This window comes from Dicentrarchus labrax, unplaced genomic scaffold (genome assembly GCF_905237075.1).
Source record: "Dicentrarchus labrax unplaced genomic scaffold, dlabrax2021, whole genome shotgun sequence".
Classification (NCBI taxonomy): domain Eukaryota; kingdom Metazoa; phylum Chordata; class Actinopteri; family Moronidae; genus Dicentrarchus; species Dicentrarchus labrax.
The window spans coordinates 19,235,402-19,258,242 of record NW_026136703.1 but is presented as its reverse complement, the minus strand read 5'-3'; the positions used below and the strand labels follow the sequence as shown (position 1 = coordinate 19,258,242).

Here is a 22,841-nt window from a genome sequence, read left to right as displayed (position 1 = left end):
AGTTCTAATGTGTTGATGCTACACAGGTGAGTCATCAGCTGAGGAGACATCTGCAGGTATTTGGTCATAACTCAAAGTAGTGAGGAAGGTTACAGGTGATGTAATTTATTAATCGTTTTATTTATTTATCTTCCTCCTATATATTTTATTTTGTATTTTATGTGTTAAATGTAAAATTATTAAAAGTATCTTCCCATTAATGAATGTTTTTTTTTATGTCATAATGACACTTTGTTTCCTCTTTTTGTTCTTTAAATGTGTTTATATGTTTTTTTGTTCAATCAATAAAGTTGTATTTATAAAAAAAATACATTAAAATGTATCTTAAAAAACATTTTTATTACAACTTTACAGTTCATCCTGAGGCGACGGGGGTTGATGGGATGTGTGTGCAAAATGTCATGGCAATCCACTAAGAGACCCAAGTATCCAGCTCATGGTGGCATTAGAGGAACATTTAGGGGATCATTACCTCCTGTAGGGATCGTGATTGTGCAAAATTTAATAGCATCTCTCAAGAAGTTGTTGAGTTATTTCAGTCAAACCAACTGAGATTTGCATCCCTAGAGCCATTTTGCTATTCAATGAGTGGATTTTAACAAGAGTTTTAGGGGGAATATCTATAATATGAAATGTATTTGTCAGCTGGATCAATGTTGAATAATGTAAGGATAAAATATAGGCAGAAATATATATATATATATATATATATATATATTCAGCAGGCAGAAATGAAAATAGTTTCCAGACCGCAAAGATTTTATGATCAAATAAATACATTTAATTTAAAGTGTAAAGTTTGATAAATCATACATGGAACATAATCAAAGTGAGTGATATACAGTACAGTCATTTTCACTAAAAACTTGTACATTTTAATGAAAAAATAAGCAACTATTACAGTACATGGGGCTAATAATCACTTGGATAAAATCGGTTTGGAGGAGAAATTGAAAAGTTTGGACATGCAGCCTCAAGGTAAAAATACCAGAGAATCAGTTCAGTTTTAACATACTTTACATGCACATACACATACAGAGAATGTGTCTCTGTAAAACACACTATACACACTCACCCAATACTCCTTCTCTCACATATTGCAGAGAAACAAATACACACATTAATTTTGCATGTTCTTGTGATTTGTCTCATCAAAAGCAGTAGAATTGGGTAAAATTATTAGCTGCATACCAGTTCTCAAAATGTAGTTTAGTAGATTTTTAAGAGAAACAAGGTGACGGCCTTGAGCTAGATCATTGCTGGGTCAGAAGCCTGTATTGCTTTTTAAGCCTGTTGATTTATGTTATGAAATTAAAACATACCAAAAATTAAATTCAAATAAAAAAAAAACAGAGATATCCTTCTGTTTTTTCCTCTTTTTTTTATCCCAATAAGGAATTCTTGATGTGTTTTTATTTCTTGTCTAACCTTAGTAAAACGTTTGTGTTCCAGTTCTGCAGTTTTCCGATTTATCCACTAGGTGGCAGCAAGTTATGCATCATGTGGAACAGCTTCCTGCCATTCGCCCTGCGGACTCCAGGGAGACAGTCAGTGAGGGGGGAAAACACTGCATGCCACTGCAGCCACACTGATGAAGGTCACACCTCCTACGTAGTCCACTAGTGTCGTGAAAACATGGATTTGAATCTGTTGTTTTTGCTTCTTTTTTTTCAGTTAAAATGGGGAAAAAGCTGAGTTCAACCACTGTCAGCACAAGCATTGTGACTGAGTGACTCTACAACATAAATGGTCCTCCTGAGGAATACTTTTTCAGCGCTCAGGTTTCCATTTCACGTCAATCCCCTTGTATCTTGGAATCACTGTAAACAGGGAAAGTGTCCCACCTGTTTTATGCTTGACGCAGTAGCACCAGATCCACCGACTCAGGCTGAAAACATTACTGTCAGCTCCTGTATGCGTGAAGGTGAGAGTGCAGTCCTTGATCTTTCTACTTCCAGAGCAGATGATCCACGTGGAGAGTAACAACACCAGAGGAACAGAGCATTATTTTGTGTTTCCACCTGCTTCCTCATGTAAGACACGAGTGCTGTGACATTAAGACCATTCAAAAATCTAGTTACAGTTAATTTAATACTACCTGAACTGTTATAATTTGTTAGTTTTTGAGCATTTTAGACCTGTTTATATTGTAGTTAAACATGGATTATGTGTACTATAAATCATCCTACTTCTGCAGTCCGGTGCAACACCACAGATCATTAATGTTGGAAAGAAATGAGCAGCAAATTCTGATGCTGATTAATAAATTAATCACCATAATCTGCTGCATATTTCCTCTTCATCACTGCACACATTGTCAAATGAACCGTAGTGTAAATAAGAAAGATGGGGCGAAAACCTGGTGACACACTCTGAAGTGACAAAACTCGTGAATTTGACACTTTTGCAGTTGCTTCTTGTTCTGTGTCACTCAAAACTGACGGTTGCTGTCACACTTAAAGTGTAACAGGATATTCAGCAGTATTCAACAGACACTTTTTTTTTGAGGGATGTAAAGATACACTGCAAGACAGTTAAACCGCAATACGAATATGTGAAGATTCAAAACAGTGGGATGAAAAATGAAATGAAATAGGCATTGTTTTGCACAGTTTATACCTCAGAAATAAACGATTCTATCATTTGATAAAGAAAATATAGTAGAAAATATATTTTGTAGATTTTATCTGAGAAATAAAGAAATCTTTTTCAGTCAGAATCATATTGTGAATCGCATCGAATCGTGAGTTGAGTGTATCGTTACATCCCTACACGCTTTTGATCGTGTGGCAGCAGCCATGGTCTCCTAGGTAAACTGTATGACTTGACAGGAGTCGCTACTGATTTCCACTGAATTAGAATTAAGAAATGAGGCTCATGCGACCCTGGCAGATCTCAGACGACATTAAACACAAAAAAATGGACATGCACACGGTGAGTCATTCAGTTTTCTGACAAACGGTAAAAAGGAAATTTACCAAGAGGTTTGGTGCTTTACGCTCCTGCTCATGACTCATAATAATTTCCATCAACAGAAAAGCACCCCTGCTATTATTGTAAATAGACTTCATTTATTGAGCGCCTCACGTTAGCCTACGCACACGCACACTCATTCATACAGCGATGGTGGGGGGAAAGCAGCCATGCAAGGCCATGACCTGCTCACCAGGAGCAGTTTTAGGGGGGTTCGGTGTCTTGCTCAAGGACACTTCCGCATGCCATCAGGAGGAGAAAACCGGGGGAATCGACCGTGATAACCGGTCAACCGGCTCTGCTGCCTGAGCTACTGTCCCCTTCACACACACACGAGCAGCAGACTGACTCACCAGACGTACAGTATGACTGCTGAATGAGCTCTTTAAAAATGTATATTATATTGGAAGACAACTTTTTTTCATGCATTTTTTTCCAGGCATTGTGGTTATTCACTAACTGCAGTAAAACATTCGTTATGATGTAGGCTGACACACGGAGCATTGCCTCAGGGTGGTCGGTATGTTCTTAAAGAGCTTTTTGTGGCTACATTACTACAGTACTTTGAGTAATACTAAAGGACAATATGTACATTTTAAAAAGAACATGTTACAGCTGTAGCTACTTTTTATTATGACTTCTATGCAGCAAGCATTCTGCTTTCAGATAGACTGATGTGACCCTGAAGAACAGAAATATTGTTCTTGAATTTGTTCCTTCGCAGGATGATAACACTAATTTTCGCAACAGTATTTTTTATTCTTTTTTTTTTTATCCCGAGTTCTTTGCCGTCTCTGGGACAGGAGATATCCTGATCTCCTTAAGGTCAACCCCACATGGAAATGGGTGGGTGCGTTATGAGATGCAGCAAACACAGCAGCATGGAGTTATTGTGCCTCTGTTGACAGTAGAGAGAACAGTGAGTGATTCTGGGCATTTGAAGTCCCAGTTAGGTTTTGTTTTTCTGGCTGTTCTGATACTCAGTACACCTCTGCACACCAGCCCAGTCTACAGAGCTGTCTGTTTGTCTTCCCCCATACAGTTAAAGGGAGAGGACTGCTTATGAAAAGTGGCTGAGGAGGGTAGAAGAGGTGTAGCAGGGCGATTGGGCTGGTTTCAGATTGTGTCCTTCCTTTTTATTCATTCTCCCTTTAGGTAGCCGTTAGCATCATTTCCCATCCCTCTGCTCCTCTCTCTCCCCCTCACACCAGCCCCTCCTCCGCCGCCGGCATCTGACCGATGGTTTGACCAACCGTCCTCGGGCCCCTCGTGGAAGCGCAGCCGCAGAGTGTTGCGGATGACCAAACGCTCCACGATGAAGGAGGCGCAGAACCAGGGCACGGCGTACTCGGCCGTGATCAGTCCCTTGAAGTTGTAGCGAAACTCGGAGTAGTCCCAGGGGCAGGCGTTGAACTGGCGCAGCAGCAGCCCCGTGCCAAACTCCCACAGGTACGTCCATAAAGTGTAGATGATGCAGCGCAGCAGCACCGGGCAGCGGCCGCGCAGCTTCAGGTACATCTGTTCCACGATGAGGATGCAGGTGCCGTAGATGAAGAGCGCCCACACGCTGGTCACGCCGGGGAATTTCCAGTTGCAGTTGACCACAAACTCCCAGGCGGCTGTGAACATGACCTCGCAGAAGTAGCCATGGATGGCATAGAGGTACCAGCGTGACAGCGCCGTCAGAGGTACAGGAGCTTCTGGGGTTTCCAAAGTCACCATCCTTCCTCTTGCTTTTCACGTAAATCTGTGCTGATGAGATCTGAGGTCTGAGGGGAAAGGAGAAAAAGAAAAGGTCTAAGAGACAATATGGTACAATCAACCCAGACTTAAAGTTGAAGTCAGTTTCATGAAATCAAACCTCGTTTTTGATGCATTCTTCCTGCAATAGCCATTTAATGTGTTTACATTCAGTAATCACCTGTCTATACGGTAGTTTTTATTTTTAGTGGCTGAGTCTGCCATTTCCATACAAGGGATTCACAGCAAACAATGCAGCATTTTATCAGCATTAGCATCTCAATGTTATCATACCTACCATACATATGATGCTTCACATTTAAAGGGTTCATATGGCAAAACATGGGGTGACTTTTATTGTGAAGAAGCCACAGGAAAGGCAGTGTAACCGTGATTCATCTCAATATTTTTGAAAGCGGATAAGTTTTAAATTTCGCTACTAGGAAAAAAAGCCACAGAGAGCTATTAGGTGGAAAGCTGCAGGCGACACTCTGCACACCTCCAACTCCCCAGCAAGTAACCAACTCCTTTTACTGCGTCCTGCTGTTGTGTGGAAAACTGCTTGTGCTGTGCACAGCATGAAATCATCAGGCTTGTTTTTGACAAAATGGAAAGAAGCGGATTATTGACCGACTTATTTATTCAAACAGCATGAGTTTGTTTGGATGCACTGTCAGAAATGACAGATAAAATGGTACTTTCAGGTCAGTCAGTATTCAGTCTTAATGAATGTATTTAATTAGTACTGGTGCCAGGAAGAAACAGTGACTACAAAGGCTTTGCTTGACCAAAACACTTTCAATGGGCTCGATATATTCAAGAAAAACAAGGTAACAAAGAGTGACGTGTATGGCTCTTCTTAGCTAGCTTCCTCTGCTCTGAACACTAACATCTAAAGTCTTCAAAACAAGTATATCTCAAGACATTAAGACAACTAAACAGTCCTCACACGTCAGAGAGGGTATAGAGGTCTCAGTGAGCCCTTCGGGTTGCACACACAAGATATATACCGGTTGCTGACAAAGCAGCTCCTCTGTGAGTGCTTGCTGTAGGTTTGGTGTTATCACCAGGAACCACAAGCATTAAGGACAAGTTCAATTAAGGACAAGGCAATGAAACACTTGGTTGATATTGGAAAATATGAAATTAGAGACGGCAGGACTGCAGAGCACTTATACTCTATGGCCTTCCATCAGTTGATGCTATTTACTGACAGGCTGAGGGGGTTTCTTATGTAAGGTATAGCTTTATCATCTGACTGCCTACATCATGTGCTCTTTTTCCAAATCCCGCGGCTTGACGCACATAGGCTTTGGTATCAGGTGTCAGGAGGCCCACGCAGGGTTGGATGCTTCCTCTACTCTATTTATCACACCGCATGTCTAATAAAAAACACTGAAGGCAAACAGCCTCATACCGAGGAGTTCAAAGACCACATAGTTGAGAAGGCCACAGAGTATATATCTTCTACTATACAATGCCTCCAGAGGAAACCGTGTCATAACAGCAACCATTATACAATGGATCATAACCGCTCTATAAAATACAAGCTCACAGAGAGGTTAGGAGTACAAAAGCCTATTTGAAGAACAAAAGCCGATTTTTGGTTTTTTTTGGGGCTCTTTTTGTCTTCAAAGGCTGGCTGGGACCCAGAGTGGGCCCATGGGGATTAGCACATTTCTCCCAAACAAGAAACAAGGGTTTCATGCGAGGAACTGGGCCAGAGCGATGGACCAACTGACCTCCCTAAACCCTTTATACCATCTTTTCACAGCTTGCCTGGGAAACTCTCCCTCTCCACTCATCTATTCAAAACGGGCCACCATCAAACGGTATTTTGCAAAAGATTTTGTGCATAATGCTTTAACCTGCTAAGAGAGGTAGATGCAGTAAAACAAGATTATTTGCTTGTTGTAATAATAAAGCTGAATTGACTTTTCTTTCAGCTAGGCTAACAAAATCCACCTCGGAGCACCTCTAAAGCTCACTAATTAACATGTTACATTTGTTTAATCTGTACAAAAACGATGACAAAGAGGCTTCGGTAAGTCACATAACCGCCTGTAACAGTGCAACTTGTCTTTTTCGATCTTTACATTTTTTGTTTGGAGTAAACACACAAGATCTAATATGTTCATTTTGAATTTGTTAGAGCCAGGCTCGCCCATTGTGCTGAGCTAAGCTAACCAGCTGTTGCCTGTAGCCTTATATTTTACAGACAGATATGAGGTGTTTAATCTTAAGAAATTAATTAAATCTAAAGGTCCAGTGTGTAACATTTAGGAGGATCTACTGGCAGGAATGGAATATAACATAGGTAGGTTTACATTAATGTATAATCATCTGAATATAAGACTCCTTATGTTACCTCAGAATGAGCAGTCTTTATAGGGGTCCGCCATGTTGAACCGCCATGTTTCTATAGTAGTCCAGAAGGGACAAACCAAACACTGGCTCTATATGAGGGCTGTTTGTTTGAGAGTTTCTCCCTTGTGCTTGTGGAAGAAGAGGGTGAAGCATGTGATCTGAAACTACACTGCTAGATGCCACTAAATCCTACACACTGGTCCTTTAATAATTAAATTCATCTCCCCATCTAACTCAGAAAACAAGCAAATTAACATATTTCCCAACCCCATCTCTCACCACCGAAGAATCACATGCCTTCATTCTCCTCATCCATTTTTCTCTCTTCTCCCTTTTTTCACAACTCACCCCCCCTCGCTCTTTTTTCCCTTCGCCTGCACAGACACCATTTGTTCAGCACTCACATGCCTACTAAGCTGCTTATGATGAAAAATTTGGAATGCAATATTCAGGCATGTAAGACTCGACCTCCTGCCAAAAACGCCCCTAAAGATACACACAAAGGTAGAAGAAGAGATTTAACTTTAATTTAAAGTCTGGATGTAAGTCTTTTTGTCTTTTGTTTACATGCAGGATGAATGGGTATTTCAGGAGAGGTAAAGTTAGGTCAACTTGAGATTTTAGTAGCTTTATGTAGCAAGAACTCCCTTTTAGGATTCAGTATGTAAAGATTTCTATTTTTACCGATGTTCAGTAGCCATAAATCTTGTATCTCATGTCCTCACCGGCTCCTGTCTGTATATCAGAGACTCAAGGATCATCACAATGACTGCTTATAAAATTTGGCTACCTCTCCAGGCCCAACGTTTTACATTGTCAACACAACCGGTCAGATTACACTAGAAATCCCTGAGATTGTTTACTGAGCAAAGGGCAGATTTGTTAATGTCACGGAACAGGAAGACACTGTCATGTAACAGAACAAACAGGATTCTGAGAGGCAGATGAAAAGAGTGAATGAATGGTCACTTTTGACACATTTGTTGTTTAATAAAGGGGACATGGGGAAGCTGAAACCAAAGAGCAACATCCTCTTTGATAAAGATATGAATGAGGTCAGAAATGTGATCTTACAGCACAGAAACAAACACAAGCAGTTAGCGGACTTTATCAGGTATGTTTGTGGTTGCTATGTGGCAGAGGTGTGGACTTGAGTCAGACTTGAGTCACCAGCTTTAGACTCAACTTGACAAAGTTAGAAGAGACTTGCAACTCGACTTTAACGCTAACGATTTTGTTGTGTTCCATGAATCAATTCGTAACCCTTCATTTCCTGAATCAGCTAACGTTCACACTATGCATTCCCAGTAAGTCGACACTCAGATCCCCAGATACACTTTGTTGGAATCGATTCAACAGCATCCAATCAGCTTTAAGGAGAGAACCACGAAGGACTAATGTTGCATTACTGAGCGTCATTTGGAAGAAATGATTGAATAAGATTTTATACATTTTGTGTTTTGTTCTGGTGAAGAGTGCTCCATGCAGTCCACTTCAGGGATTTTCCAATTGCAACAATTAACACAAATTCAACCAATCCTTGTGAATTCTGCACAAAACGTTGATCCATACATCACCAAACTCGCTTTGTCTAGCTGCAAACAAGGGTCTCATATTACCCTCGTAATCCTAAGCCTTCTTGGTAACGTTGCTTTGAACACTCCAAACAGCCTGATTTTATTCTCACTGAAACACACTGCCTTTCATTTTTAAAGAATTATACAAGTAATACAAGATGAAAATAAAATTTTTGCATTTTTTTACTTTCGCCCAGAGTTTAATGCGAAATGCCAAAATGCAAAAAAAACATTACAAGCATTGTCAATCATTAGGAAAGCTGCCATTAAATCTGCTATTTTAGCACTTGGAACTCGAGTGCAAAGACTTGTGACTTGCAAAACAATGACTTGGTCCCACCTCTGCTACGTGGTTAGCATAGCTGCTAACTAACTGTGACAGTCACTTCCAAGTAGACACTAACGCTGCTTTCATCGCCAAAATGGGAAGAACTGGAAAACATTAAGTATCAGTCACACCTGATAAATGTTTATGTCTATATTGTGCTACTTTTTTATAGCATTTCATTAATAAGTAAAACCACATTCCAGTGAATTGACTGTATGAGTGTTACATTCCTTTGTATCAGTGCAACCGATGATGGCTTTACAGGTTTGTTGATACTTCTATAGCTCTTTTCTTTGTCTTGTTTATTTAATGTATATAATACTATATTATATAATATATAATATTACATTTTTACCTCCTTTTTTTTTTGCTGCTTCCCCTCTCTTTTTGGAAGTATTTTTGGGCCTTTATGCTTTTACTAGATAGACAGTAGGTAGCTGACAGGGGAAAGAGATTGGGGATGACATAAAACAAAAGTCCCTCGCTGCACTCAAACCGGCGTTGTTGTGATTACATGGTCAGCGTCTTAAAACCCTAAGCCGCCAGGGCGCCCCCGCTTACCCTTTCTGTGTGTGTATTTAGGCATATTTATTGACTTGTTGCCTCAGCATGACACTGTTCACACACTGGGTCTTATTTGATTCTGCTGCTGTTGTTGTTGTTGCAGCTGTTGTAGGATATCGCCCACCAACCCACCAACCCACCACCCCATCAGCTCTCCCATCAGCCCAAAGTATTGATCGGCAAGGTTCCTGCCAGCTCTTACTGTGGCGACCCGCTTCGCCATTGCACTCTATTGAACCCCGCTACGGGACATCACAGTGTGATGGTGATCAGAATGGCAAATGTGATGGAGCTGCCCGCTTTGTAAACCTCCCAATGACCACGGGGAGACACAATGCAGGCGGGGGGCTGTCTGAACCGAAAGGAAGGGAAGTCTAACCACGGAGCGCTGGGGGTTCGTCTGAGGACACAGAGGTAAGACGCCGTCTGAGTGCGTGCTTGTAAATGAAACAGAAAATAAAGTGTGCAAGAACAAGCTTTGAACTGGTTGTAACAAGGCAAGTCTGTCAGTTTGATGCTCCTCTGACAGCAGGTAAACAAAGATGAGCATGAAGAAAACGCAGCAATGCGGGAGTCAGTCAAGGTTGAATGTAAAAAAAACAAAACAAAGATGTGCCGACAGCATGCTGACAGCTGTGAACTCTGACATTGTGATTAAATCAGAATCCAAACCCATTGCTGACCTCTTATGACAACATAATCCCCGTTCATGTACTCTCGCTCTGTGGCTCTGGCTGTGGTCCCACATCCCAGGCCTATGCAGACTTTTGGAAGGTCACTTTGGGAGGCTGCCGTGTAGCGTACAGAAACCAGCAGTATCCAATGCAGTTAAATGCCAGTGAACAAGGTGACCTAACCACGCTTCATCACCAGGGATGGAAACGTGCATGTAGTTGCACTTCTCACTGTTTTAGGGCTAATATTTCTAGTTTTGTACCTTGTTTTGCTGACACTACAGAAGTGAAACAATTAGATTCTTTATGATAGCTGACTATAAGCAACAATTCTGCTAAATGATTAATTGTTTTAGTAATTTATCAATCAAAAATGCTAAATATGTGCAGGCTCCTGCTTCTAAAATGTGAGGATTTGTCTCTTTCCTCTGTTTTATATCATTATAAATTTGCGTTTTGAGGGACAAAACAAGCAATATAAATAAATGAAATCTCCAAATGTTATCAGTAATTAAAGAAATAATGTATGTGTGCTTCTAACCTGAAAGCTGACGCTGCACATACACAGTACATCTGTAGTAAGACAGGTTTACAGCTTCCTTACTCAGCACTAATTGATCCTGATCAAATTAGGGTCTTTGAGGAGCGACTGATCGAGTGAATGACGAAAGGTGTGTGCGTTAATTGAGGGGGAAAGACGGACAGGATGAGGGTTGGGGGGGGCGGAGCGAGAGGACTTTCCAAGGCAGCACAAATAACAAAACGGATCCCGATCAATCAAACAGACAGGTCAATTACCCCTGAAACAGCCAGCTGGCTCTGACCCTATAACCAGCATCACATGTCTCCTTCTGCATCTGGAGCAAACTGAGTATAAGACCGAAAATATCCCAACTGGCCAACTGAGGCACAAAGTTGGAGTTTCATAAAGTAAAAAAAATGTGTCGGACGCAACCCTCCCTAAGTTCTGACATTAGAAAGGTGTGCGGGGTCAACACAGAGGTCATCGGGCCCAGCGGGGAGGTTCGGGCCCCCTTCTTGCAATGTGGCTGGAAGACAAGATCCAACACAACCTCATCGGCTTGATACACAGAGATAGCGGATACCTTCAACAAAGCAATACGCACGTATGTGTGCTGGACAAAGGAGTTGATACTGAATAAGTACACAACTACTTATTCTACTTCCTGCATTCTCAGCCATTGCAGGGTTTCAAACTTAGCGCGTCTCCCTTAAAATCCAGAACTTCCCTCCGGAGACACATAAAGTAAATCTGAGAATTGCAAACAAGTACAGCTTCTAATAGAGCTGGAGAGACGCCATGAGCGCTGAGACTAAAAGCCTGCACAGGCAACAGAGGCTCATATAACTTTATAGTAGGCATCCTTTCTATACCCGCAAGGTGAAAGCCCCGAACAAAACAAGCAGAGTGGTGGGGGAGGAGGACTCTACGTAAATAAAGTGGCAGGAGCTGCACTCTGAAAGGTTCATGTCCAAAAAGCCTATATTGATTTGGAAGAAATAAAATCCAAGGTCACCTGAGGTTCGTAACTCTTTGTCCCTAATGCTGTATAGAAGATGTTAACATTTTAATATTACATTATAACCTTTAAAAAGATCCTGTTACTACTCTTAATGGTGCTTTCAGATACTGAATATATTAAACCAATCAGGTATCAGTCGGACGGTGTACTAAAGGAAGGGTTAGGAAATTGACTAACAGGTAACAGAGGTGGTGTTATAATAATAATGTGATCAAAGATTTAAAATCTCCCGCGATTTGGTTATTGTAAGGTTGAAATATGTGTTAAAATTTGTATTCAAGGCTGAGTTTTATTTAAATGATATAGTTTTCTGAATGTATCGCAGTGTTTTAGCGTTAAGAAAACGAGCAGTGAATCATTCTACTTTAGTTAGTTACAGAATATTATATCACAAATAAGCGTTCTCAGAGTGTCCTGGTGCCCTGGTTCAGGCTCCCCTCTGCTATCCATTATCACAGTCACAAAAATAAACAACACAATATAACAAATGCAATTTTTTGACTTTATGAAACAATATAATTAATGGACGCCCTGATAGCTCATCCGGTAGAGCCGGTGGCCGTGGGTTCGACTCTGACCTGTGGCCCTTTGCTGCCTTTCTCTCAGGAACAAGGTATAAAAACCGCCAAAAACATAAAAACAAAGACATTTCTGTCTCGGTCTGACTCTCACTTGGACTCGGTCTTGAACTCGACAAAGGTGGTCTTGACTACACCAGTGCAGTGAGGTGAGTGTTTGGTATCACATGGGAACTCAGTACCAGCCAATATCCTGACTACAGGTATTGAGATGGAGAGGAAAAAAAGTACAACTTCAGTTTCTTGTGCAAGCGTACGGGCCTGGATAAGCTGGAAAAGAAGTGGTTCGGACAACATGTTGAGGGAGGGGGGTTTCGGGAAAATACTCGTCCAGCCGACTTGCAGTCGTCCTGATGAAGACTATACTGGCAGCTTAAGGTGTCACATTCTGCAGATGTTGGGTATCACGTTTGGGAAATAAAACCTCTTGATTGTCACATTACACAGATGGATGGTACAGCGTGGAGTCTGTTCTCTCTTCAATATGGTTCCTTGTCTTTGGGATCTGGAGCACACTGTGTTACAACATAGTCTGACTTGCACTTCTTCTTCTCTGTAACATACTCTCTCTCTCTCTCTCTCTCTTTCTCTCATATGTCTCTTAATCACCCAATAAATACCCACAAAATTACCTTTAAACAAACTGACCTTTACAGTTCAAACCTCCTCTCTCTGCCCCTCTCTCATCCCCCTTTTACTCCACCACACAGTCATTACAGCTCTTGAGCTCTCTGCAGTTTAATGAAAGACCCTAAGACATCGTAGCTAAGCCCTCTGTCCTGAATAGCATGTGGGTCATGCCCCATAGATTAGAAATCTTGGAGCAGCTACAGAGAAAGCAGGAGATTTACTGACATGGTCATCATGGTGCTGTGGAAAGTAAGGCCTCTAATGGAGGGATGCATGCGCATGTTAATCTGTTATCAGACAAAGAAGCTTTATAATCAATCACTGACAGTGGATAATTGATGCTGGGTGCTCTACGAAGGTTTAAGGGACAAAGATCTTTGAAAAACAAAAGAGGTTTTGAGCCAAACTGTCACCTGCTTTCAACAAAGGGATATATTTAGGATACTATTTAGTGTTTAACCAAAAGTCAAATGGGCCCATTAGAGGGTCTAAAGATGCAGAGATCTCCACTTTCTCCAAATGACCTCAAGCATATCTTTAGCATTTCCATACAGCAGTTTCCTGGCAATTATTAGCTAATATATACACATATATATGTGCATGCCAATATAAATATATATCTGTAATAAGCTCATAAAGGTTTGGGAATGTAACTTTCTCCCCTTCAACAATGACTATCCCTGCTATATGTCTTCAGTTCATGTACAAATAAGCCTTTTAACAACAGTGGTTCCCAACCTGGGGGTCGCCAAAGCTTCATGGGGGGGGGGTCGTGAGGACTTGATTTTAAGTGTAAGGAAATTTAAAAATAAATACAGAGTAGGTTCATATCTCAGCATTGTGGTTGACTTCTGTGAAGTAAAGTAAATTGTCTAATAGAACAATGGCCAAGGACAAGAAAACACTGAAATTTGTGAAAAAAAGAAGCATATTAAGTCCGTAAGATTAAACAATATTTTAAAAAATACATAATACTTGTATAAAAACTTCTCTAAAAAGGAAATAATCTGCTTAAAATTCATCCAAATCACTCGTTTTACACAAACTTCTTAAAGTTACTGAGTGGGTTGTTGTACAGTTTTTATAACATAATATGAAATATCCATAAAATATGTCACTTAATAAGGATATGTAAGTTTAATAAATGATAGAAAAGAAGTCCCTTGAGGAAAAAGGTTGTTGGGAACCACTGTTTGAACAACAATAAATCCTTTAAACACAGCTAAAAGTTGCAGGTGCTGCGTTCACTTACTGATTTAAGAGCATTCAGACAATAATATCATGCAACCACTTAGCTTAGGAGAAAAAAAAGTGAACAAAATCATTCAAATTGTGAGAGATTTATGATCTCTGCCTCTTATTCTCACTCTCACACAGAAACAATTCGTCTCCTCAGCAATGACCATTTATGTGCCTTTAACCTTCAAGTGGGAATTCCCAGCATACCTTAAATGGTCCGTTAAAATAAGAAGCCGTGACTGACAAACCTGCATACTGACAGGCAAGTAGGCTTGAACAAAACACTTCAATAATTTACACCACGCAGCTGAGCTGAGCTGTGTTAAAACCAGTGCTTCTTCTGTCATTGAGGTCATTTTAGGATTCCTTAATGTGAAGGCACGGTGGGTATAAATAGGGCAAAAGATGATCAATACAGGCAGTGTAAGGCTGAGGGGGGATATATATATATATATATAGGCTACGGAGGCAGCAGCAGGGATTATCTCACCCCCTAAACTGAACTGCAGGCCCTTATATGGGATAAATCGATGAAGGATTTTAGGACCTATAGCCACATAAAGCACCATTTATTTTATTTATTTTCTGCATCCACATAATGTGAATGTGACCAATGCTTGCTGAAGAAGTGTAATCACTACAGGCATGAATCGGCTCTGTAGATAAACTCACAAGGGTTGTAATTACGCTAGATGGACCAAAGTCATCTTATTCTGTGACTGTGGAGCCAGTGCGCAGGCCCGGCTGCTGGGACTCCGCTGCAGCATCACGCGTCCTTCCCACTGTGCAGTGCGGTACGAGTATCAACACACATAATAATAATACCATTTAAAAAGAAACCACTTTTACCCTTAGATAAGCATCACTGACATCCAAAATAAACACACAGGCTACCGCTGGAGTCTCCTTTCTGAGCTTACATCGCCAGTCTTATCCTTATTTGAACAGGTGTATTAACAGCACAACTCTTGCTTTTAAATAATAATTCAAAAGAAGAATTAAGAGGAATGCATGCTGTTTTTAGCTCAAGTCTGCAGCTTTTTCATGTGCATGAATTACATTTGTGATATAGTTGTTTGCCAACTTGCATCCAAACACTCATGTAGGATATCCGGACGTGTTTTTTTTTATTTTTTTATAGCGATCTGTGTTTAGGTAAAAATATATACAAAATAAACATCTTTCATCGGTCAAAAGCGTCTCAAACACATGTTATTATCATGATCAGCCATGCTTCCTAAATCCTAACATGTTTGGCTACATGTCGCCGAGCAGTCGGACATGAATCATCCTCAGTGCAGGTTTTTTCTTTTTTTACCTTCAGATTGAGCTCTGCGGTGTCTCCCTCAGCACACAGGCCGGCGGATCAGACACATCACCCGGATAGGTTGTCCAGGATGTCGCGGTGGCCCCGTCCTGCGGCTTCTTCCTCCACCTTGTCTCTGCTCTCCGACTGTAATTGACACATTTGACTTCACTGCAGCAGCAGCAGCAGCAGCAGCACATGCTCAGACAGACTCACGCACCTCTTGCATCTCTCTGGTTAACCATTTGTTCACCAGAGCTCAGCGTCAACTTAAAGCTGCAGTAGGTGGCTATAATCTTTTGTCATATTTGCAGAATGTTTTACTATATCCTGATAGAAGAACATGAGATAGATAATCTGTGAAAAAATGAGGTTGCTCTGGCTCCTTCTAATGCTCCTAATTGTAGTTAAAATAATCCACAGGGCCCAAATAAAATCAACCAATCAGAGCTGAAAGAGATATAAAGACGCTTCAGGTTGGAGGCATGAAGATAGTTGATTGTTGAGTATGTATTATTTGACTCCCTGGGAATAAGACTCACAATTAACTTAATCTTTCTTGGCTCTGATTGGTTGTTTTTATTCGGGCCCGGTGGACGCTTGCAAATGCCGTTAACAGCACTCGGAGGAGCCGGAGGAACCTGATTTTTCCACAGATTATCTGTCTCATGTTCTATGTCAGGATGTAGCGAAGTAGTTTCAGCAAATATGACAAAAAATATGTTTTATAAAACTTACCTGCTGCAGCTTTAACCTAATTAAAAGTATTCTTGGTCCGTCCAGGTTTAAATTAAACACATACGCTTTACTTTAACCCCATTATGTAGTCCTATAAGCTTTAATATAACAATATTTATAAGATACATTACATACAATGCACACACACATGCCTACAAGCTCTAAAGCTCTCTAATAAACACCTTATATCTTTTCTGTCTAACGTACAATAACCAAAATTGAAAAAACTGAGAATTTGTTGGTTTTATGGACCGTATATGTGCCTGGAACTGGGTTGCCAGGCAACCAGCGGTAAGTTAAATTGACTTACTAAATAAAGGAAGTAGATAAATCCAGTGTTGGCAAATAAAAACAGCCAAACTTGTCCCACTAACAGGCAGACTAGCTAGTTTATGTTATATTTAAATTAGTCAAACTGTAAAATAGTTTAATAGGTTTTAATGGTAATTATTAACAAATGGTTGATGAAAGAACACGTTTTGTTTGCTGAATCTGTGTTTTCCTCTCGTATTCCCTGTTAACCTAAGTTAATCTTTAAACCCTTATTTTCCTCGACATAAGCTTTACTGTCTGCCTTTGTAGGAAAGTATCTTATAAACTATTAACCAAATCTTTATATGGTGTCTATAAAAGATGAATGGGCTCTGAAACTAAACTAAAATATATCTAATTATCAGAAAACTTTATTTATTTATTCCTTTTCAGACACTTTTTTTGTGAATGTTTCATGTTGTTTTCTCACACTTTTTCTACCTTTGTAGTAATCTTGTGTATTGCCACTGGGCGTCCAGTGGGGGATGAATATTTTAGGAGTCTGAAGAAGTATGAACCCTCACACATATATCCAGTCACACAAGAAGAGGTGACGCCTGCACCAATAATAATAGTCCTGTAAATCGCCGTCAGTGTCATAAACGTGAGTGACGTCAGTCTCAAATGAAGGTCAGGTGGTTTAGTCACATGCTGTGGCTGCTGTAATAAGTTATAAACCAGTGCGTGTAAGGTCTTGCCATCAGTTATTGCAGGAGCTCTGCGTACTTTGGCTCAAAACTAACGTAATGCCTTCCTACTAACTCGTTCTTGGACTGTAAGAGACACCTTTCTCTATTTTATATTCTTCCAAAATCACTGAGTGTTTTGAAGGGTGTCAGTTGTATCCACTTCCACAAGCTTTTAAGGCCTCGACTGCAGCATATTCAGTTAGATTTCCAGACTTTCTTCCACAGGAGTGTAGAAACTCTGCAGTGACGTACAGCGTTGGTGATCCCAACACTTGAGCGACGCTTTATTTTGTAAAATTATAACTTTAAAGTCACTAAATCAATCATAGAGAGAACAGTGATGCCAACTTTCTCGCTAGTTTTAATAACTTTATTTCTCAAAAGCGACGAATTTAGCGTCTTATTCAGACAATTATACCAATATTTTGTAATTCATTCCCATGAAGGCTTGCTCAGAGTCCACAGCTGCAACACTACCGGGGACTCTTCCTCTCCTCTTGTGACGTGTGCAGTCAGTCAGTAGGTGGGGCATGTAGGGCACGTTTCTCTTTCTAATAGCTTATATTTAAATAGTTTGTTTGATCTACTCCCTCACTTTGTAGATTTTCTTAACTTTTTACTTAAAATATACAAATTCTTTTGGTGATTATGAGACAAAATAGTCTGTGTATGTAGATTTCCGTTCGTCGTATACGAATCAAACAGTTTGGAGTGATGCATTTAAGGACCGAACAGTTAGAAATAAACAACAAACTATAACTGTGGTCCAAACTCCTCAGGTGATTTCAATTCTTTATTCACAAATAGTAAATACAGGGAACTTCCATGGTGGACCAGAGTGTGTCAATCAACTATTATGTCGAATGGAAAACAATAACTAATATTTGGGACACTGGTTGTTAGTCGAAAGTATAGTTGAAAGTAGAATTCAGGACAGTCAAACCCTGAGCATTGCTTTAATTGTATATATTATATACAGAATAAAAGACACAGTTATCCTCTAGGCTTCTGTATCTTTCAGTAGGTTACAGCAGCAGAAGCTTTCTACTATTGTCGATAACTTTAGTGGCTTATTTCTTTACCTGTGCAACATTTATTCCACTTATATTAAAACAAAACCTTCTCTGAAAACCTTTAGGACTCAAAACTCACCTGTTCATGGACGTACAGTACCTCACCTGGTAGAGTGCGAGCCCCATTGAGCTCCATGTCCTCCCCCCCTTCCCTGTCGATCTTCACCTGTCCTTTCAGATAAAGCCATAATATCTTACACTTTAATTATATATTCTTGTAATAATCAGCTGCACTAAATGGGAGTTCTTCTGCTGTTTTTCTTTGCTCTGGGACACTTTTGTGTGATAATGCACTTTAAATAAACCTTATTAATTCAAGAAGTGGCCTCTGGGATACACCAGTAGTAGGCGATTGTTGAATTTTTTTTGTGTGGAAGAATTTGGAGGTGGGCCTTTTAACAGTAAGATATAACCAGTATATAACAGTACAGTGCTGTAATGGTTCGTGTGCAGTTGCACATTGGGCAAAATGATTAAACCTGATGATATATGATAATGTAACACAGGATGATATATCGACTCATTCTTTTCTAGTTCTAAGAGGCCTTCAACACGACATGAACAGTCACTCAGTGATTTGAAAAGCATTGTAATAACGTTATCTTTACGCTTACTAACCAGATATGATTTAAATTGGACGTTAATGGTAGATAGTGAAATACCTTACAGACTGCATTTTCCACAGAGTTCTGTAAAGACGGGAGGGGTCCGCACTCAGTCATTATGTTAGCAATCAGCATCGACCTACAGACGAGCGGACTGAAACAGAAAATAACCTCCTGGACTATTAATCTATGGATGAGTCAGAGTTGTACTAGCACACAGGGATAAATATTGAGTTTCTCCAGAGCTCAAACTGAGAAGAGGAAGAGCTCAATGACCCCCAAACCCCCCCCTCAGTAAGACAACACTGGACACTGGAGAGGCTTTACAATGAAGCTCTAGTTGTAGCCGAAGCCTGGACTTATTTATGCATTCAATCTGCATTCAATCCCTCTGACTTATTTTAGGGATATTTTATATTATATTCAATCAGTAACAATAACAGTACAGAATATAACTGATAAACTAAACTCAATAACTGCAGGAGGCTTGTGTCAAACAGGTGATTTAGATTCATTTTGAGCAGATTTGTGAACTTTTTATACAATTCTGTCTTTAACATGTGTTTGTATTATTTTATAATACTCATACACACTTAATAGGCTTATTTTTTCTTATAAATTCAGTGTTTTCTAGTGTATCTTTGGTTGTTTTAACTGCAACTTATACAGGATAATACAGGATGAGGCTGTTTTTTTAGCTTAATAATCTAAACTTTAAGAACAACGTCATTTAGTTTTCTGCAGAAATGAATGAAATATTAAGTTAAAGGCATACTGTGCATATTTTTTAAAAAGGTTTTCTTACACTTGTTATAATCAAGAAGGCCTTTGGACCCCCTGTGAACGTTGGGAACCTCTGACATACAGTATTATTATTGAACACAGTCCTGGTCTTGATCAGCATTCAAGAGCTCTTTCAGCAACTATCAGAGACATTTAGAGTGTAAAGAGGAAATAATGTCTGAATTTGGTCTATCCTTACTTACATTTCTCTCACAACTTTCTACTTTCACAGGGTGTGTGTTGGTTTTGGCTGATTTAACAAGTCAATTAGTAAAAAATGTGTTTGTACGCGTCAGATTACTGGCATTAAGTCGTGAGTCAGTGGTTGTTGGCAAGCTGCCGGCGCTCTTCGTGGTTGATGTTGCACTTTAACATAACTTTGTGCTTTTCACAGGACAGGATGCTGTCAGACGAACAGTGGAGTTGACTCATTGTGGATATTTAAGGTTCTCTGATCGGCTAAAAACACGCACTAGATTTTAATACATTTAAAAAAAACATATCTAAACAAGTAAATGGGATTTCAATTGAGACTGGTAGTAACTTCTTTTACATCACTTCTTAAAACCTGTCTTTTATACTATTTAATTTATTGTGCTGATTTATGTTGATTTTCCCACATAAAGCACTTTCCTTTAAAAAGTGACTTACATGTTTATAATCTTTATAATCGTTTATAGTTACCCTTTAACCAGGTTTGGTGATTTAAAGGTCCATTGTGTAACATATTTAGGAGGATCTATTTGCAGAAATAGAACATAATATTCATACGTTTTCACCTGAATATAGAAATCTTTACGTTTTCTTTACCTCAGAATGAACCTTTAACACCACAGGTCACCATGTTTCTACAGTAGCCCAGAAGGAACGAACCAAACACTGGCTCTAAACAGGTGTTTACGTGATTTTTTTTTGTGCACATTTTCATGGCCACCATAGTTCCTCCTTCATGCTTGGAAAAGGAGGGTGAAGTGAGGGGATTTTAATCTGCAAATACAACCGGTAGATGCCACTCAATCCTACACACTGGAACCTTTACAGGATGATGAAGGAAAGACCTGAACATTGTTCCGATGGGGGGGAAAAAAGCTTATATTTAAAAAGCTACAAAAAGACAATAATTAATCACTGAACATTTTTTAAAAAAAGTAAAAAGTATCAGTGGGTTCTTTAAAAGGGTGTTAATGACAGTAAAAAACAGTTTAATCTTTGAATGTGGGTGAGATAGTTGAGCCAGAGTAAAGGCTGGAGTCAAAAATAACATTGGAAAATGTTTTATGTCTGTATAATGCAACACATAATTGGTTGCATGTGTATATTCAATGTTATGCATACAGAATAGTTACACTTGATGTATTTATGGATGTGTTTGTATGTATAATAACTTACCTTTTGTCCTTTTTTGCACTCTGATGCAACACAATGCTCAACTTACAACAGGAAGCAATTTTCTTTTATTGTTTTTTTTCTTTTTTCTTTAATGTATTTCCTCCTTTATTTTGTTGTTTTCAGCTGGTGGTGTTATTCTGCTCCTTCATGTGCATGTTCATCCTTGTCCTTAAGGGCGTTATAAATAAAATTTATCATTAGGGCTGTTTGAAGAAGGCACGGTCATGCTCGGTATCTAAAATGGACAGAGATACAAAAATAACTGCAACAGCAGATGTGTTGGGTATTGGTATATTTTCTTGTATTGACCGATAGAAACACTACGACTGATGTTTTAAAACAGCCCTGCGACTGAGGAGTTGTATGCAATGAAGACAAGCTAATAATGAACATAAAATAAACACGTTGACAAAAAATGACTGGACATGAAAGCAGAACACATTCCTGCTTTTTTTAGTTGTTTTTTTTTATGTTTGCTTACAAAAACATGGCTGTGTTTGTGCATTTATTCTCTTCCAATAAAGAACATATTATTTTTTTTTTTTTTTAGGCACAAAACGTATAAAGCAATTTGGAATGAAAAGTTATTTTGCATTTACCCTGTTTAGATACCTGTGAGTAAGAAAAAAAGGACTTGGGAAAAAAAAAAAAACAACATTCAGCGCGAGTTTTGACACCTTTCACCTCCGTGCATGGACACCAAAAGAAGGAAGGGGGAAAAAAATCAATTATCTTTTTTAATTACATTATCTAAGCATAGATGCATTACTTGTGAAAAAGGTAGAAAAAACAGCAAGTCTTTCTCAATAAGTTAAACCTCTCTGGCCGAAGAGCAGGGCCGGCTCACAAAACAGAAGATATCCCAGTAAAGCATTCAAATTCAGTGAAACAAAAAAAAAAAAAAAAAAAAGACAAGGAGTTAACTCATGTTGCTGAAATAAAAGTGCATCTCCTTGTTGAATTTTAAACTTGTTAAAAAAAAACCCAACAACAACAAAAAAAAACAAAGACATAGAAGATGCAAGTGGCTTATGTTACAGTCCTTCCACCCTTTCTTCCACAGGGCTCTGCAAGCGTTTTTCATGAAACTTCACAAGTTCCATCGTTTGATCGACAAACAATAAGCTGAGTTATAGTTGGTAAAAAAAATTATAATAACAATAACAATAATTACAATGACAGTTATAACGAGAAATGTAAGTAATAAACACAGTCCTGTACAGTCAGGCTCATCTTCTGATTGACCACAGCCAAAACTGATCGATTATCGATTGGTCTTCAGCAAGCGTGACAGACCCGTACTGACTGAAGAAAGGTGGCCAAAGCTGTCGTTCTCCTTTCAACTTCCCTCAGCTGCCCTCGGCTATGGTTTATTGGAAAATGCCTTTCCGTTTCATGTCCCCCTCTGCTGCGAAAAACACACAAACACAGGACAGCGATCAGGATTATTACAGGACAGAGTAACGGTTATATGTTATATGCAATGTACAGTTAAAGCACTCAATATCTTCTTTTAAACTTGGTAACAGTTTACAGCTGAAATGCAACTGATCTCTCCTATAACTCACCAAAAAAAAAAACCTTTAAAAAAGGTGCTTCTACACCAAACCTGTTTGGCAAAAATCTGAACAGTACCATCAGAATATCAAGGCTCCAAAATGAACACTTGTAAAGTGCCAAATGCAGGTAAATGTGGGATTTGTCATCGGGCTGTAGCTGTGATTTAAGATGG

General features: G+C 39.5%; 2 protein-coding genes across 5 annotated transcripts in view; both read right to left on the bottom strand.

Annotated features, from left to right (window-relative positions):
- Positions 1 to 758: 758 nt before the first annotated feature.
- tmem229b (transmembrane protein 229B) lies at positions 759 to 15,746 on the bottom strand. The gene is made up of 2 exons (XM_051395935.1): positions 15,533 to 15,746; positions 759 to 4,742 (listed from the first exon to the last, which is right to left on the bottom strand). The coding sequence occupies exon 2, from the start codon at positions 4,693 to 4,695 to the stop codon at positions 4,114 to 4,116; it is 582 nt and encodes a 193-aa protein (XP_051251895.1). The 5' UTR covers positions 4,696 to 4,742; positions 15,533 to 15,746; the 3' UTR covers positions 759 to 4,113.
- Positions 15,747 to 21,384: 5,638 nt separating this feature from the next.
- The window catches only part of mta1 (metastasis associated 1), a 42,489-nt gene continuing 41,032 nt past the window's right edge, over positions 21,385 to 22,841 (bottom strand). For 2 of the 4 annotated variants that reach the window (XM_051394015.1, XM_051394026.1), the window contains exon 18: positions 21,385 to 22,517. The gene's annotated coding sequence lies outside the window, so the exon portion shown is untranslated. The remainder of the gene's footprint in view (positions 22,518 to 22,841) is intronic. The other 2 variants (XM_051394033.1, XM_051394044.1) reach the window with 1 other exon arrangement.

Excerpts from the sequence above, each read along its gene's own strand:
- tmem229b (XM_051395935.1), bottom strand. The coding sequence starts at position 4,695 with ATGGTGACTTTGGAAACCCCAGAAGCTCCTGTACCTCTGACGGCGCTG.